Source organism: Microcaecilia unicolor, chromosome 1 (assembly GCF_901765095.1).
Source record: "Microcaecilia unicolor chromosome 1, aMicUni1.1, whole genome shotgun sequence".
In the NCBI taxonomy this organism is placed as follows: Eukaryota; Metazoa; Chordata; class Amphibia; order Gymnophiona; family Siphonopidae; genus Microcaecilia; species Microcaecilia unicolor.
This window is the reverse complement of record NC_044031.1, coordinates 729,291,756-729,310,709: the sequence shown is the minus strand read 5'-3', so window position 1 is coordinate 729,310,709 and position 18,954 is coordinate 729,291,756. Positions and strand designations below refer to the sequence as shown.

At 40.3% G+C, this 18,954-nt stretch overlaps 1 protein-coding gene across 1 annotated transcript in view; it reads left to right on the top strand.

The window, feature by feature from the left end:
• Positions 1 to 18,954, top strand: part of CRTC3 (CREB regulated transcription coactivator 3) — a 193,526-nt gene that overhangs the window by 171,077 nt on the left and 3,495 nt on the right. Inside the window, exons 13-14 of the mRNA XM_030189632.1 lie at positions 11,417 to 11,500; positions 17,303 to 17,507. Coding sequence (XP_030045492.1) covers positions 11,417 to 11,500; positions 17,303 to 17,507 — 289 coding nt within the window. The remainder of the gene's footprint in view (positions 1 to 11,416; positions 11,501 to 17,302; positions 17,508 to 18,954) is intronic.

The window sequence follows — 18,954 nt, the reverse complement described above, 5'->3', positions numbered from 1 at the left end:
TAAGACCTAGTTACTAATAACCGAGGTTAATAGTAAAATAAATCTGAACAGTAGCCTACATAAATAATGTTCCCTATAGTGCTTTGAGTTGAACGGGTAGATGTGAAGTGTCTGTTCACACTTTCCAAAAATACTAGGACTAGGGGGCATGTGATGAAGCTACAATGTCGTAAATTTAAAACGAATCAGAGAAAAATTTTCTTCACTCAACGTGTAATTAAACTGTGGAATTCGTTGCCAGATAATGTGGTAAAAGCGGTTATTTATTTATTTATTGCACTTGTATCCCACATTTTCCCCACCTGTTTGCAGGCTCAGTGTGGCTTACAAAGACCTGTCATGGCATCACCATTTCAGGGTAAAGGTTACAATAGATGTTACAAGGGGTATCAAGAGTGACAAGGCTAACAAGTTGATCTAAACAGCAATTTTAGAAAGAGAAAAGACCGTCATAATAAAGGAGTGGTGCCGTGTTGTAGATGGTTATGGATTCTCATGGTAGGCTTTGGTGAAGAGAGGTTTTCAGCGATTTGCGAAAGTTGGTTATTTCTTGAATTGTTTTCAGTTGGGTTGGCAGTGCATTCCATAGCTGCGTGCTCTTGTAGGAAAGGCTGGACGCATGTGTTAGCTTGTATTTTAAACCTTTGCAACTGGGGAAGTGCAGATTGAGAAAATTGCGGGCAGATTAGCTTAGCGGAGTTTAAAAAAGGTTTGGACGGCTTCCTAAAGGAAAAGTCCATAGACCATTATTAAATGGACTTGGGGAAAATCCACTATATCTGGGATAAGCAGTATAAAATGTTTTGTACATTTTTTGGGGATCTTGCCGGGTATTTATGACCTGGATTGGCCACTATTGGAAACAGGATGCTGGGCTCGATGGACCTTTGGTCTTTCCCAGTATGGCAATACTTATGTACTTTAAATTGAATGCACCAGTGGATCAGTAACCAGTATGAAGATGCAAGTATGGGTCAGTTCAAGCACCCCACTCAAAACATGCAGTAACATTCTGATTAGGATAGGCTCTCCACCTGAGTAGATGAACACAAAATCCCATGAGGTCAAAATACAGATAAACAAAGTGGGAAGTGGACCAATGACGCCAGGATGCTGAGACTATGATGATGTAGTATAAAAAAGCAAACTTTATTGTAGACTCGACACAGTACTGTGTTTCGGCCACAGGCCTGCCTCAGGAGTCTAGATTGATGCAAAAAAGGATTCAATAATGGTTGGTCTCGTTAAAAACCTTCATGATTTTCAAACAGTCTAGTGGAGCAAATCTGCTTTCACCTTAGTGTAAAGAAGACTGCTGTAAACCTAAAAGCAAGGCATTACAATCAAAATGTGGCGTGACCAGGCTCTGAATTACTTTACAGATATTCTTCCCACTTAAAATGCCCTTCAACCAATATAGCATAATTGATCTCTCAAATGTACCTTGATAAATGTAGTTGAATCCAATCAAACCCCAGAGTTCTTTAATTCATATGCAGTTGGTATGGAAATCTCATCCTCAAACATTGACTTTGGATGGTTGTTTATAGCTGTTCTGGATAACTACATGACTTGTGTTTTAGTAATATTCAGACAAAGTCTATTTTATGTCTGAATTGTTCAAATGCATGGTTCAGCATGACCTACTTTGTCAGCAATGAATTAATTAATATAAAAAGCTGCAAGTCATCAGAATCTGCATCTAAAGATGCTTTCTTCAGGACTGAATGAATAAATAAGAGCAGATACCTTATAAAAATATCTGAATACCAGTCAGTCAACATCAGTGGCTTTAACCAGTCAGGTGGAAAAGGTCTTAGTCGATTTTGCCTCCCCTACAGTCTTAATCACTGATCCCAGAGTTGATGATTCCAAAATTTAACAGGGGAAAAACTCTACTGGGAGTGAGGAAAAGGAAAAAGACAATAGCCCCAAGGTCATATTCTAATCTTAATTATTTAAATCTTATTAAAATAAAATACTTGAAAAATGTATGAGGGCACAACTGAGTTATGCTTTTCCTACTTTCAAGTGACTGCTTAGACCAGTGGGTCCCAAACCTGGTCCTGGAGGCACCCCAGCCAGTCAGAATTTCAGGATATCCTCAATGAATATTCATGAGAGATTTGCATGCACTGATTCCACTGCCTGCAAATCTCTCATGAATATTCATTGAGGATGTCCAGAAAACGAGACTGGCTGGGGTGCCTCTAGGACCAGGTTTGGGAACTACTGGCTTAGACAATCCAGAGACAAACTTTAACAAAACCAGAGACTACCTTAAACAGCCTTCATGATCTATTAGAAGATGCCAGTCTTTTTTTTTTTTTTTTTGTAATAGTTTTTATTCAATTTTTCTGTCAAAACTATATAAACAGGATGCTAGTCTTTTAAAAATGTAACCTTTTTAGCCATTAGTTTTGTATTATAGGTCATAATGGTGGTCTACATTTTTCTTTTCTTCTGGGACAGGACTTTTTTTTTTTTGGGTGGGGGGTTGGCTTTTTTTTGCTCTGTTTTGTCATCTGATTTTTTTTTTTCTATCTTAAATCTGGAGTAAACCAGAGGGCTTCACTCCCTATAATGACAAATCAGAATCTAAGAGAGAAGATTGAACTGGAAAGAGCAATTGATTTTTCAGTTGTACAAGGCTATCATTTTACTAAAAGGTAAATTTGAGAACTTAGATGGGAAATCAAGTCAGCTCATGAGATATTATCAGGAGTCATCCTATTCTTAAGACTAAAAATTACCATCGATAAGCAGGATAAATGGAACTCTCGAGGTTCATGGATTTGATATACTGCCTTTTCTGTGGTACAGCCAAAGCAGTTTAGATATATGTGGGCACTTTCTCTGTTCTTAGTGGGCTCACAATCTGAGCTTTTGTACCTGGTGCAATTGAGGGTTAAGTGATTTGCCTAGGACACTGGCCAGGGCTCTTAGAGGTCAGAAAAGCTAGAAGAGCTTTTTTTTTTTTCCTTTTGAGTATGTATGGGGGTTCCCACGCTTCTGCTGGCTCTCTCCAGACATAGATTTCCCATATATATATAAAATACATTTTTCACTGAAGCACTATATATTATGTTTTTGGTACACTTTACTTGCACACAGTTGTGTCTGATGATGGTGTGAAGTTTCAGCCTGTTTGTGAACATTGATCCTATTTGGCTGTGAGTTAGGGAAGAGCATTGTCTCTGTTTCCTACTTTTAAAATCCCACACTGAGGACCCAACTAATTATACAAATTATTGGGGTTTTTTATATGTATCCATTTTTCTGTTATCCATACTTCGATGTTTTTGAACGTGTATATTTTTGGATTTTGTATTTCGGTTTACTTTCTTGAGGGTTCTATATATTTCTGAATTCTCTAGAATATCTGTCTGAAACTTTCCTTGCTTGCACCCAGTCATGAAACAGCTTGGGTTATGGAAGGATCCTTAATATTCATATAAGATCTGACCAAAGTATTTGAAAATAGAACACCCAACGTGTGACCAACACTGTGTGCAAGCCCATCGATGATTTGGCAGGGAAGAGGAAGTGACTTAGTAGTTAGGATAACGGATTGAGAGCTAAGGAAGCCAGGGTTCAAATCCCAATTCTGCTCCTTGACACTTTTATTGTGACCTTGGGCAAGTTATGTTATCTCCTGTTGCCTCAACTACCCGCTTTTTTGTTTGTTCTCTACTATTAGTATACCAGATGTGTGACCCCTTCACTGGGTTTCAGGCTCTAGTGAAACCAGAGTTGACAGTCATTCTCAACAAAACTTGCACTGGACCAGCAGCTCAGACTTACTGTCCAGTGGTGGCAAAACCAATCAAAACTAGCTCACTGTCTCTCATTCCAGTTCCCTCTTTAATGAGCTTCCTTGGCCACAGATGCTTCTATCATGAGTTGGGAAGCACACTTTCAGTGATTTTGAAGCTAAGGTCTTTGGACAAAAAGGGGAACGGTCACTACACCATATGACTTTTTTTGTTTGTACAATCATTTACCTTTCAATAGCCTTGCTGGCAGAACTAACATACAGCTACTGGGATGTAATATTTTTCCTGCTTGCTATGTAAGAAGATCTAATTTGGCTGGAAAGTATTATTGGTGGCCACCGCCGCTCAGTGTGCAGCGGCAACCAGAAAAGCAAACAGGATGCTAGGAATTATTAGGAAAGGAATGGTGAATAAGACCAAAAATACTATAATGCCTTTGTAGCGGTGCGACCGCACCTTGAGTATTGCGTTCAGTTCTGGTCACTATATCTCAAAAAAGATATAACGGAATTAGAAAAGGTTCAAAAAAGAGCGACTAAAATGATAAAGGGGAAGGAACTCCTCTCATATGAGGAAAGGCTAAAGAAGATAGGGCACTTGAACTAGGAAAAGAGGTGGTTGAGGGGAGATATGATTGAGATCTACAAAATTCTAAGTGGTGTAGAATGAGTAGAAGTAAATCAAACTTTTTTTTGTTTTTTTTTTTTTGTTTTACTCATTCCAAAAACCACAAAGACTAGGGGACACTCATAGTTACATGGAAATAATTTTAAAACAAATAGGAGGAAATATTTTTTCACTCAACGAATAGTTAAGCTCTGGAACTCCTTGCCGTAGGATATAATAACAGCAGTTAGCATATCTGGGTTTAAAAAAGATTTGGATAAATTCCTGGAGGAAAAGTCCATAGTCTGCTATTGAGATAGACGTGAGGAAGCAACTGCTTGTCCAGGGACTGTTAGCATGGAATGTTGCTGCTAATTGGGTTTCTGTCAGGTACTTGTGACCTGGCTTGGCCACAATTTGGAAAACAGGATACTGGGCTAGATGGACCATTGGTCTGTCCCAGTATGGCTGCTCTTAAGTTGTTATGTAAGATAAAGGGAACCAATTCTGTCTGTGCCAAAATGGTATATTATAAGATGTGCTGAAAATGTTCTTACTCGGTGGTTCCCAAAATTGTTCCTGGAGGCACCCCAGCCTGTCAGGTTTTCAGGATACCCACAATGAATTTTCATGAGATTTGCATGCAGTGAAAGTGCATGCAAATTTCTCTCATGAATATTCAGGCTGGAGTTTAAAGAAGGTTTGGATGGCTTTCTAAAGGAAAAGTCCATAGACCGTTATTAAATGGACTTGGGGAAAATCCACTATTTCTGGGATAAGCAGTATAAAATGTTTTGTACAGTTTTGGAATCTTGCCGGGTATCTGTGACCTGGATTGGCCACTGTTGGAAACAGGATGCTGGGCTTGATGAACCTTTGGTCTTTCCCAGTATGGCAATACTTATGTACTTATGACCTAGAGTTTCTGTAGTAGAACAGTTGTCATTTAATAGAGAAACAATTTTTTAAAACTTTTCTCCAGACAGATTTTCTCCTATTCATGATGAATCAACTAGACGCTCGTGTGCATCTTCATGGAGACCTACATAAGAACATATGAGTAGCCATATACTGGGTCAGACCAATGGTCCATCTAGCCCAGTATCCTATTTTCCAAACAGTGACCAACCCAGGTCACAACTACCTGGCAGAAACCCAAATCATGGCAACACTCCATACTACAAATCCCAGGGCAAGCAGTTGCTTCCCATGTCTTGTCTCAATAGCAGACTATGGACTTTTCCTCCAATCCTTTTTTTTAAACCCAGATATGCTAACTGCTGTTACCACACCCTCCGGCAAAGAGTTCCAGAGCTTAACCATTGAGTTTGTTGTAAAAGTATTTCCATGTAACTTCCTCGAGTGTTTCCTAGTTTTTGTACTTTTGGAATGAGTAAAAAAAACAAGTTACTTCTCGTTCTACACCACTCAGGATTTTGTAGACCTCAATCATATCTCCCCTCATCTGTCTCTTTTCCAAGCTGAATAGTCCTAACCTCTTTAGCCTTTCCTTATATGAGAGGAGTTCCATCCCCTTTATCATTTTGGTCTCTCTTCTTTGAACCTTTTCTAATTCCGTTATACCTTTTTTGAGATATGGCAACCAGAACTGAATGCAATACTCGAGGTGCAGACGCACCATGGAGGAATGCAAAGGCATTATAATATTTTTGGTCTTATTCACCATCCCTTTCCTAATAATTCCTAGCATCCTGTTTGATTTTTTGGCCGCCGTCGCACACTGAGCAGAAGATTTCAGCATATTATCTACAAAGACACCCAGATATTTTTCTTGAGCGCTGATCACCAAGTTGGACCCTAGCATCAGGTAACTATGATTCGGATTATTCTTTCCAACATACATCACCTTGCATTTGTCCACATTAAATTTCATCTGCCATTTGGATGCCCTGTCTTCCAATTTCCTAAAGTCTTCCTGCAATATTTCACAGTCCGCATGTGTTTTAACAACCTTGAATAGTTTTGTTTTATCTGCAAATTTGATCACCTCACTCGTCGTTTTGATTTCCATATCATTGATAAATATGTTAAATAGTACTAGTCCTAGTACAGATCCCTGCTGCGCTCCACTGTTCACCCTCCTCCATTGAGAGAAAGGATCATTTAACCCTACTCTTTCTGTTTTCTGTCCAATAACCAATTCCTAATCCATACCAGAACCTTGCCTCCTATCCCATGACTCTCTAATTTTCTCAGGAGTCTCTCATGAGGAACTTTATCAAAAGCTTTCTGAAAATCTAGATACCCTACATCAACTGACTCACCTTTATCCACCCCTTCAAAGAAATGAAGCAAATTGGTGAGGCAAGACTTCCCTCGGCTGAAGCAATTCTGACTCTGTCCCATTAAACCATGTTTGTCTATGTGTTCTGTAATTTTATTCTTTATAATAGTTTCCACTATTTTGCCCGGCACCGATGTCAGGCTTACTGGTCTATAATTTCTCGAATCATCCCTAGAACCCTTTCAAAAATCGGCATTGCATTGGCCACCCTCCAATCTTCGGGTACTACGGACAGTTTTAACAACAGGTTGCATATTACTAACAGCAGATCATTCCATGCTTGAGTTCTATAAGTACCCTTGAATGTATGCCATCCGGTCAAGGTAAGCCGCATTGAGCCTGCCATGAGTGGGAAAGCAAGGGGTACAAATGTAACAAAAAAAAAAAAAAAGGTAATTTACTACTCTTCAATTTGTCAGTTTGGCTCGGTATATTTTCCAGGTTCACCAAGATTTCTTTCAGTTCCTCTGCGTCATCACTCTTGAAAACTATTTCCGGTACAGGCAGATCTTACATCTTCTTCCGTAACCTTGGGGTTATCTTTGACTCCTCTCTCTCCTTCTCTACTCACATTCAGCAGATTGCCAAAACCTGTCGTTTCTTTCTATATAACATCAGCAAAATCCGTCCCTTCATCTCTGAGCACTCTACCAGAACCCTTATCCATACTCTTATCACCTCTCGTCTTGTTTATTGTAACCTGCTTCTCACCGGCCTCCCTCTTAGCCATCTCTCTCCTCTTCAATCAGTCCAAAACTCTGCTGCGCGACTCATTTTCCGCCAAAGTCGCTATGCTCACATTAGCCCTCTCCTTAAGTCACTTCACTGTCTCCCTATCCGTTTACGCATTCAATTCAAACTTCTCTTATTAACCTATATGTGCATTCACTCTGCCGCTCCCCAGTACCTCTCCACTCTTGTCTCTCCCTATGCCCCCCCTCGAGTACTCCGTTCTGTAGATAAATCTCTCTTATTTGTCCCCTTCTCCTCTACTGCTAATTCCAGACTTCGTTCCTTTTATCTTGCTGCACCACACGCCTGGAATAGACTTCCTGAGCATGTACGTCTAGCCCAGTCTTTGGCTGTTTTCAAGTCCAAACTTAAAGCCCACCTTTTTACCACTGCTTTTGACTCCTAACCACTACTCACTTGCCCTGTCCTTTTATCCTCACCTCTTTATTCCCTTACCCTTAATTGTTCTGTTTGTGTACCTGTCTTATATAGATTGTAAGCTCTTTGAGCAGGGACTGCCTTTTTTTGTGTATGATGTACAGCACTGCGTATGCCTTGTAGCGCTATAGAAATGATTAGTAGTAGTAAAGACAGAAGCAAAGAATTCATTCAGTTTCTCCATTATGGCCTTGGCCTCCCTGAGTGCTCCTTTGTGATCTTAACAGTCCCATGGATTCCTTCGCAGGCTTTCTGATTTTGATGTACCTGAAAGAGGGGAAAGGGAAATGGAACTTGATATACCACCTTTCTGAGGTTTTTTGCAACTACATTCAAAGAGGTTTACATATATTCAGGTACTTATTTTGACCCAGGGGCAATGGAGGGTTAAGTGACTTGCCCAGAGTCAGAAGGAGCTGCAGTGGGAATCGAACTCAGTTCCCCAGGATCAAAGTCCACTGCACTAACCACTAGGCTACTCCTCCACTTTTGTTACTGTGAGTTTTAGCCTCTGCGGCAAGTTTCTCTTCATTTTCTCTCTTAGCCTTCGTTATTAGTACTTTGCATCTGACTTAGTGCTTATGTTGCTTCTTATTTTCTTCATTTGGGTCCACTCCGCAGCTCCTCAGTACCTTTTCACTCTCACCTCCCCCCCTACACTCCTCCCCGTGAACTCCGTTCGCTGGGTAAATGTCTCCTGTCGTCCCCCTTCTCCCCCACTGCTAACTCCCGGCTCCGTTCTTTCTATGTCGCTGCTCCCTATGCCTGGAATAGACTCCCTGAGCCAGTACGTCAGGCTCAGTCTCTGGCTGTCTTCAAGTCTAGGCTTAAAGCCCACCTCTTTGCTACTGCTTTCGACTCCTAACCATGACTCTCTTACTCAACACCCTCACTTATCACCCCTACCACTGCAATTTCCCCACCCCTAGCTGTCTGTCTGTCCAATTTAGATTGTAAGCTCTGTTGAGCAGGGACTGTCTTTTCATGTTAATTTGTACAGCGCTGCGTAAGTCTAGTAGCACTATAGAAATGTTTAATAGTAGTAGTACTTTTTCCATTCTTTGAAGTACAATCTTTTGACAGTAGTGGTCTCTTTTAATTCACTATAACCTATGTTGCATACGATACTGCTGCAAAAGAAGCAGCAGTATCGTATGCATCATAGGTTATTTTAATCAAATATTTTGCAGTCTTCCAGGTCATTCATATGGGGGGGGGGGGGGGGGGGGGATTATTTCTGTATGTATAGGAACATGCTAAGTTGAATTGCAGACCTCCAGGGTATGTAAATGTTATGAATTGAAATCTCTTCATGGGGAAATTTTCTAAATCAAAATAGATTGGAAAGCACACATTTTGGAACAAAACTGACAGCACCAACTGTATGGAGCACTGTTTCAGTGTGTGTTACCTGGCTCTTGATATTTCAGTTTGGTGAGATGAAAGATAAATTGCATTTCAATTAGCCACAAACTTAAGTGTTTAACCTGATTTCTGTAAAGGGACTGAGGAAGCGGAACAGAGTGTTTTTTTTATTTTATTGTAATTTCCAGTGAAATATCTTTAAGCAGGTCCAATGTATTTTATTTTTATTAATACAAATCATGCCAAACATTTATTGAAGGGAAACTAACTAATAACAATTCTCTGTATTTTCATCAGTAACTGATGAAATACACTGTCAGCTTCCTTTTTTTTTTTTTTTTTTGCTTTTTTTCATCCTCATGGTGAACTGTAGTACCTAAATAGCTTGTTAGTGTTTGGTTTGATTTGTTTGTTTTTCTTTTTTATATATTGGATTAGGTTTCAAAAAGGATGTCCAGTGATATTTGCTATTTTGCCCAGTAAGGGGCATAGCTAGACACCGAATTTTGGGCCCAAGATGAGGTGGGCAGAAGAACGCTGCCTTGTCCCACAAGTGATTTGGTCTCTCCCTGTCTCGCCTGCATACCATATGGTCTCTCAAACATCCCCCCCCCCCCCCCCCCGCATACCTTTTAAATAGCAGAATTTCACCTTCAGTGAGCAGCAACTAATACACACTGCTCATGTTGGCCCCACAGCATGTATCAGTCGCTGCTAGCTGCAGGCGAAGATCTGCTATTGACAAGGCATGCAGGAGGGACATGTTGGGAGTTTTTGGCTGGTGGGGCATGGGGATCCCTTCCAGCCACATCAAAGGTGTGCTGCTACTGGGTGAGCCTGAGCCCAAAGTGGATGAGCCTAGGCCAACCCTTTGGCTATGCCAGGATATACATGTGGATTATATTTTCATCAGCGCTGTGTGCATAGTGTGTGCTGCTGAAAATATGCACCTAATCTGTGGGTATACTTATACACCCTCTCAATGTATATGCACAGATACTGGGCGTCCTGTAGTCTATTATATACATTTGAGTTGTACACTTTGTTATACCTGGTTTTGACACATCCAGCCCAAACGTTTGTTCTACAGTAGATGTGTAGGCTCTCTGTATCTGTCCTTATGCTTCGATATGGTACATGTTGGGCTCCATTGCCAGAACGCCTCTTCCACACCTTTTTTTTTTCCATGTATAAAACTAGGTGTACACTGGAGTGTATATCTAATGTTATACATGCATCTCTTCTGAAAATGACTTAGGTAGCATTTGGACATCTGACACAGCTTTCCTTTAACTATTTTGAGTGTGTTGCTTGTATGCAATATGTATGATTTCGCTACTATAAATACAAATGTAAAACCTCAAATGGAATGATTACAGGTGTGCAGATCCTGCTGCATTTCAGGGTTTTCATATCTGTTCAGAACTTTTATATATATATTTTTTTTGTTTTACATTTGTACCCCGCGCTTTCCCACTCATGGCAGGCTCAATGCGGCTTACATGGGGCAATGGAGGGTTAAGTGACTTGCTCAGAGTCACAAGGAGCTGCCTGTGCCTGAAGTGGGAATCGAACTCAGTTCCTCAGTTCCCCAGGACCAAAGTCCACCACCCTAACCACTAGGCCACTCCTCCACTGTTGCTACTATTGGAGATTCTACATGGAATGTTTCTATTCCACTAGCAACATTCCATGTAGAAGTCGGCCCTTGCAGATCACCAATGTGGCCGCGCAGGCTTCTGCTTCTGTGAGTCTGACGTCCTGCACGTATGTGCAGGACGTCAGACTCACAGAAACAGAAGCCTGCGCAGCCTTCTACATGGAATGTTGCTAGTGGAATAGCAACATTCCATGTAGAATCTCCAATAGTAGCAACATTCCATGTAGAATCTCCAATAGTATCTATTTTATTTTTGTTACATTTGTACCCTGTGCTTTCCCACTCATGGCAGGCTCAATGCGGCTTACATGGGGCAATGGAGAGTTAAGTGACTTGCCCAGAGTCACAAGGAGCTGCCTGTGCCTGAAGTGGGAATCGATCTCAGTTCCTCAGTTCCCCAGGACCAAAGTCCACCACCCTAACCACTAGGCCACTCCTCCACTGTTCAGAACTTTTATATTGTGAAAGAGCTCCTGTTTCCTTCCGGTGTCATGCTAATAGTCCCTTAACAATTCGTTTTTTTCTTTCCTAAAGAGCTCCTTTGCACCTGGCTTCTTCACAGATATGTTTTTGGACCAACAACAGAGCATAAGACAGGGGAAGATTTTCCCTCAACAGGTTGGTGAATTTTGTGCAATATCAAATAAACCTAAGTCATGCGACACTTTTAGCTGTGATTATTTATTTATTTATTTGTAACACTTATACCCCGCGCTTTCCCACTTATTAGCAGGTTCAATGCGGCTTACATAGTATAATAGGTTTACAAAATAACATAGAATGGATACAGTTGTCATATAGTGAAAGAGGTAGTTAATTAGATGTGGGAAAATGAGATGGGTGAGGTAGGAGAATAGTCGAGGTAGGGAGTGAAAAGAGGGTGAGTATTGGGTAGCATGTAGTAAGTAAGGCAAGATAGTAAGGGGTTAGAAGAGGGATGAATTTATAGAGGATTGAGTAGGGGAGCATATTCCAGGTTCTGTCTTTATAGTCTGATCCGGGTAGGATTTCTAGTTTGTCAGGTCATTTGTGTAGGCTTGCTTGAAGAGGTGAGTTTTTAGCAACTTCCGGAAGGGTAAAAGGTCGCTGACTCTTTGAATAGTTCTTGGCAAGGTGTTCCAGAGTTGACTGCCCATAACGGAGAAATTGGATGCATAGTATGTTTTGTATTTAAGTCCTTTGCAGTTGGGAAGATGTAGATTCAAATAAGTTCGAGAAGATTTAGACTTATTTCTGGTTGGGAGGTCAGTCAGATTGTACATATAGCCTGGGAATTCTCCGTAGATAATCTTATGAATCAATGTGTGGACTTTGAAATTTATTCGTTCTTTGATAGGGAGCCAGTGAAGCTTTTCACGAAGAGGTTGTTGCACTCTCAAACCGTGACTTCCTAAAAATTAATCTGGCTGCCGTATTACACTGTGACATGGTGTAAGAGTTAAAACTGTATTCTTAATTGCACTAGAAGCTTCTTTTTAGCCGAAGGCTAGTTTGAATGGATATTTTTATTTCATGGATTTATATCCCACTTTAAAATCAAAGCAGCTTACAGTAAAAACATTCACAGTATAAAACACATCCATCAGACACAGGGCCCTGTTTACTAAGGTGCGCTAGTGTTTTTAGCGTGCGCTAACTGTATAGACACCCATAGGAATATTATGGGCATCTGCATGGTTAGCGCATGCTAAAAAGTCTAATGCGGCTTAGTAAACGGGGCTCATAAATCTTAAGCACCATAAACCTACTAGAAAGAGCTGCTAAAACAGACTAATCTTCATCAGTAAACGCTTTTACAAAATAAAAAGTTTGATAATCTGTACAGAGTTCCAGCTGAATAGTGTTATGCACTTGTGGATTTGGTATTCAAAGGGTTTATGCTCCTAACTTTGGAGTCCTTTTACTAAGCTAAGGTAAACACTAGCACACCCTTTCTGCAGCTTAAAAGGGTTTACTGCGTGATGCGCTGAGGCGTTCTCTAGTAAAATCCCAATGTGTGCATGCAAAGCCGCACACCAAGAAATATTTCTGAATTGGTGGGGGCCTGTCTGGGAAGCAGAGAGTGGGTTCGAATCATTTGGCGCAGCCACATTACTGCACACTAACTGATTAGCGTGGGATTAATGAGTGAGCCCTTATCGCCTGTAAAATGGACTGCGGCCATTAGCTGATGGCAACATTAGTGTATGACAACTACCTTCAGATGGCTTTATTTCTTGTACTTTCGATGAAATCACTCTCAACTGTTATATACAAGATGTTCACTGTGATGGTAAATGTAAAATTTTAAAAGGGAGGAAAAACGGTGTTGCACTGTAGATAAATACTGGATATATAAAAACATTAATTAGAAGAGCTATTTAAAGCACGAAATGAACAGATAGTAAAAATTGTTAAATATAAATATATTAAAGGAGGTTTTTTTGGGTTGGTGAGGAGACTGTCCAGTCATTAGTCCAAAGTTATCCGAGACGTGACGGACATCACTGAAGCCCTTTTCCCTCCCTTTTTAAATTTAGCACCACAGTGAATATCTTGTATGGAACATTTAGTGTATGGCCATTAATTGGGAAAATCGAAAATCAACTACTTTCCCGCTGTGGTAAAAATGGCCTTAGCTTAGTAAAAGGACCCCTTTAAAAATTATACTCCTAAATTGGCTGCTGAAAATTTATTAGAGCTGCATGCCTAACATTTTATTCAGAAATTCACTAGACTCCTAAATTTAGGAGCATAAAAAGAGGGTGGCAACGGGCTGATTTTATAGTGGAGTAAAAAAACAAAATGAACTTCCACCCAGGAACGCAAAAAAATCTTCTCGCACTTTCTTCAGCCTTCACCCACCAAATTGCAAAGGCCTGAAATACAAACTAATGCACGCATCTACCTTCTCCTGTATGAGCACGCAGCTCTGGAACGCGTTGCCACGCAAATTGAGAACTGTCTATGAACTGACAAACTTCCTCAAACAATTGAAAACCTATCTCTTCGATAAGATATACAACAAAGAGCAACACATGTAACTATATAGCCTCTGACTTATCCAGAAAGGTTTTATACTATCTTTTGCTTTATTACTATCATTTAATCCAAAACTATCTGTTATAATAAATGTATGTTCCCCTCTATTTCCCATATCCACAATGAATTGTAAGCCACATTGAGCCCGCAAAAAGGTGGGATAATGTGGGATACAAATGCAATAAATAATAATAATAATTTTATAGTGGAGTAAAAAACAAAACAACTTAGGGACTGACTTTCAGCACTGGACTCGTGGCCTTGAGGTTTTAGACTGAAAAAGAATACAGTCCAGCAAAGATAAGAGAGTCCTTTATTCAGCACAGTGTATAACTGTAATTGCTAGTAATGGGAGAAGACCATAGTGCAGAGCGACAGAGTGGGCCTCTGCATTCATATGTTCTCCAACTTAGACATCAAAGCACAGATTTTTATAGGGAAAAATTGATGAGAAAAAGCAGATAAACAGTGTCTCAGGATGCTGAACACCGTATCGCAGGAATACAGAAGGTGTTGGTCTCAAAATGATGTTGAGACTTTTGTGCTGGGACCATCTGGTCCACTAGTTGTTACAACTTTGATGCCACCTCCTGAGTGATCACTAATACTGCTTATCTTTAACAGGCAGATCTCATCATTTCTTGATTTTACAAAAAGCAGAACCTGCATAGTGTGATCAGGCTTGAAGTTAACTAGACCTACATTCTACTTAAAAAGCTAATTTCTAAGTTATATATTTTCTTAAAGCACAAAATTAACCCTTTCCTTCCTCTTCCACAGTCTCATGAATCTAGGCAAATAAATGATTAGGCCTAAACTTTATAAGCATAACTTTTCTCCTAAATTTAATATGAACTTTCAACTGAAAATAAGCTGAAAAAAGGTCACAAATTTATGAGCTCTGCTTTTTTTTTTTTGCCCCCCTCCCCCCCCCAAATAAAGTTTTGGAAAAAATATGATGAAAAGAGCAATAGACTAAATCCACTGTAGTACGGGCTAGTTAGGGTCATCCCTTCCCTGTCTTAGATGTACCTGTACTTAAAGTTACTAAGGTTCAGTCTAGTTAGACTAGTCAGTATTTAAGTGTCTATTGTAAGAAATCTCTTGAGCCTTTTCATCCTTGGCACATGATTTTCCTCTTTTCTGACTTAAGCAATTCTCTTTAAAACTTCTGAGATATTGTCAGCAGCAACTTTGCAAAAGAGGGGAGCATTATCAGGTACATGTCATGTCAGGTTCATTTCTGATTAAATGCGCAGTGCTATCGTATTAGAATGAGGAGCTCTTTTATTAAAGCTTAGGCTGTGCTAACAGACATTGACATGCACCAAGTGCATGTTAAGCTTTAGTAAAAGAGCTCCTAAGTTCCCTACACAGTCATCTCTTGGTGATGGTTGAAAGAAAACTCTTGCAGCCTTCCCTCTTTTATATTTTAAAAGCACATATGACAGAAAGCAATGTGCCCTGTATCAAACTCTGCTATATCATGTAGTAGCCACCCTTCTTTGTGGGAAGGATATTTGCTTCTGTCTGTCTTGTTCCGTGCTAGTGAGCATTGGATTAAGAGAGAAGGGACTACTGGTTTTCTCTCCCTGTCCCTCTCCTTCACTGAGGAGTGGTGGGATTATTATTTTTATGGTTAAGATGGAAGGAAATTTCTACCATGAGAAATAGCATGCAAAGAAGAGGCAATCAACCACAAGGATAGATATAAGCCAAAAAGGAAAAGGGGGGGGGGGGGGGGGCAGAGGAATGTTGGGACTAGCTTAACCAGAAATATATTTTTATTCCACAAAAAAAATCAATAAAACACAACAGGCTGATGGTAAGTTAGTCACTTGAACCACATAACATGTCCAGTCTATTACGTTTAAAAAAAAAAACAAAACATGCCCGACGTGTTTCAGAACTCCCATCTGCTTCAGGGGCATATAATTTACAGGTAATTGGAACGAGTGTGGTCAGTGTTCTTAAAGGGCCTTCATAAAATAAACTACTCCAAACGGTCTGCCAGTGACCTTAACATAAGAGCCTAAAGAAGCATCATGGATCACCCATATTTAAAACAAATATCAAAAATAACCTCACGTAGAATGAAATCTGATTGGCTTATATGAATTCGTTATCATAGTCCAGGATCCATCTGATCCCGTGACCCCTCCCTACCTCTCTACCCTCATCTCCCCCTACATTCCTACCCATAACCTCCGCTCTCAAGGCAAATGCCTCCTTTCAGTACACTTCTCCACCACCGCCAACTCCAGGCTCCGCCCTTTCTGCCTCGCCTCACCCCATGCTTGGAATAAACTCCCTGAGCCCATTCGCCAGGCCCCCTCCCTGCCCATCTTCAAATCCTTGCTCAAAGCCCACCTCTTCAATGTTGCCTTCGGCACCTAACCACTATACCTTATTCAGGAAATCTAGACTGCCCTAACTTGACATTTCATCCTTTAGATTGTAAGCTCCTTTGAGCAGGGACTGGCCTTCTTTGTTAAACTGTACAGCGCTGCGTAACCCTAGTAGCGCTCTAGAAATGTTTAGTAGTAGTAGTAGTGACTCTGAGGAAACTTGTGATGCTGGCCAACATTTGATCACTTTTCTCATCTGATCAAGAAACCCAAATGAAGTTAACTAATTGCAAAATACACATCATAATCTTAATAACAAAGTAATGCACTTAGCCGAGATTGGGTGGTGGGAGGCGGGGATAGTGCTGGGCAGACTTATACGGTCTGTGCCAGAGCCAGTGGTTGGGAGGCAAGGATAGTGCTGGGCAGACTTATACGGTCTGTGCCCTGAAAATGACAGATACAAATCAAGGTAAGGTATATACAAAAAGTAGCACATATGAATTTATGTTGTTGGGCAGACTAGATGGACCATGCAGGTCTTTTTCTGCCGTCATCTACTATGTTACAATGTTACTTCTAACAGTGTGGGATCATTTCTTACCCATAATAAGATTAAACCAGAAAAGCCTAAGATGCTAAACTGGGAGATTACCCTAGGGAAGGAAAAGAGACTTTCCTAATTATCAGTAGTAATTTTGAATTGATAAATAGTAGCTACTTTTTCTTTCAGTGTACATTTTAAATCTTGCATAATCCACAGAATGTGTAGTTTTTTTTAAGTGACCACTTTAAAGCTTGTTTTTTATTGTACAGATTCTCATTGAAAACATTACTTTATAGATCAGTTATAATGATATGAACCCTGGGAAATGCTTTTTAGTGTGGTGTAGGATGGAAGGACAAGGTAGACCTTTATTGAATTGAAAACAAGGAGTCAATCCTTGTTTAGTGGTGCCTTGTGGTGACATTTGTGTGGCAGAGTTACAGGGTCCCAGAACACAAGGAAGTGTCTATAGGTATAAATAATGTTGGATTCTTTCTCCAACAGGAGCAGTATGACACCTTTGGGACTCCAAGTACCTCTCTCCCCAGCAGCAGTGGTTTCTTCGATCCATCTATGAGTCTCCAGTACACTCAAACTGCCATGATGGGTCTAGGTGGAAGTCATGGAAATCTGCAGGAGCAATTTCAACTACGACCAAACTATTTGTATTCCAACTATGGGGGGAGCGTTCCAAATATCATCCTAACAGGTAAGCCTGAGGGAGAGGACATGGCCATATGCAGCTTCCCAGTCCAATGATCAGTAGTTAGGAGAATAAGTTCTTTCCAACAAAAATGTAAGAACTCACAGGATCATTGAAAGATGAAGAGACTTTTCACACTTGGAGATCCATGAAAGTTAGATGTATTTTTGCAAAAGAACTGGTGCAGCCATCTTGGAAGACATAGGGAATATGGGCAACACATTTACCCTTTAGTTAAAATAGACCATGTTCACTTTTTTGTCCATAATGCAGTATTCTTCATCCATCTACACCACAAATACAGTTTCAGTATTAGGTGCTTCTGGACTGAGTGATATTTGCCAAATTCAGATTGCACATGCAAAATATCAACTTGGTACAATCATGTTACTTAAAAATGGCATAGTTGACACAGGTCTATAGTTACATTAGATTTGGCAATAATAGGTAAGTTTCTTTTTAAAATAGGCATCACCAAACCTTTCAACATTTCTGGCAACATCTGTCAGAGCAGTGTATATAATCAGCTTCAGTAGCGGAGAGGAGTAGCCTACTGGTTAGAGAAGCAGGCTGGGAACCAGTAAAGCTAGGATTCAAATTCCTCTTCTGCTGACTCTCATTATGACCGTAGGCATATTGCCTCAGGTACAACAAATTGTAAGCCTACTTGAACAGGGAAATAACTTCTGTACTGAATGTGACTCTGGACAAGTCACTTAACCCTCCATTACCCCAGGTACAGAATAAGTGCCTGAATATGATATGTAAACCGCTTTGATTGTTACCACAGAAAGGTGGTGTATCAAATTCCATCCCTTTCCCTTTTCCCTTAATATGACTGAATCCAAACCCCAAATTAATATTGCACCTCTTCTTTCCCCAAATGACTTGGAATAATTGGGATGGGGCTTTTATTTTCAAATTCAAATTGCTATTTCTCTAAAGTTTCTTATGAGTTTCTGTTCCTGTCCACCTGACTGACCTCTGGAGCTGAACATATTCAGAGGTGCAAGAATCCTGTGAGGATTTAGTAGTGATCAGAAAAAGGCTGCAGGAAAAAGTTAGCCCTTGTATCCACTGCCTTATAAATTATGCTAGCAGTTCACTTTCCAGATGATTCTTCTTTTTTCAAGTTAATTTTTCAAGTGGCCTAGTGGTTGGGGTGGTGGACTTTGGTCCTGGGGAACTGAGGAACTGAGTTCGATTCCCACTTCAGGCATAGGCAGCTCCTTGTGACTCTGGGCGAGTCACTTAACCCTCCATTGCCCCATGTAAGCCGCATTGAGCCTGCCATGAGTGGGAAAACGCAGGGTACAAATGTAACAAAAATAAAAATATATTACCGGTATTAGTGCTGTCCGATTCAGCCAAAAGGTGTTCAATTCGATTCACTCATATGAATCAGTTTTTCAATTTGATTCAGTTCTTTAAGGCTACTATCAATAAATAAAAT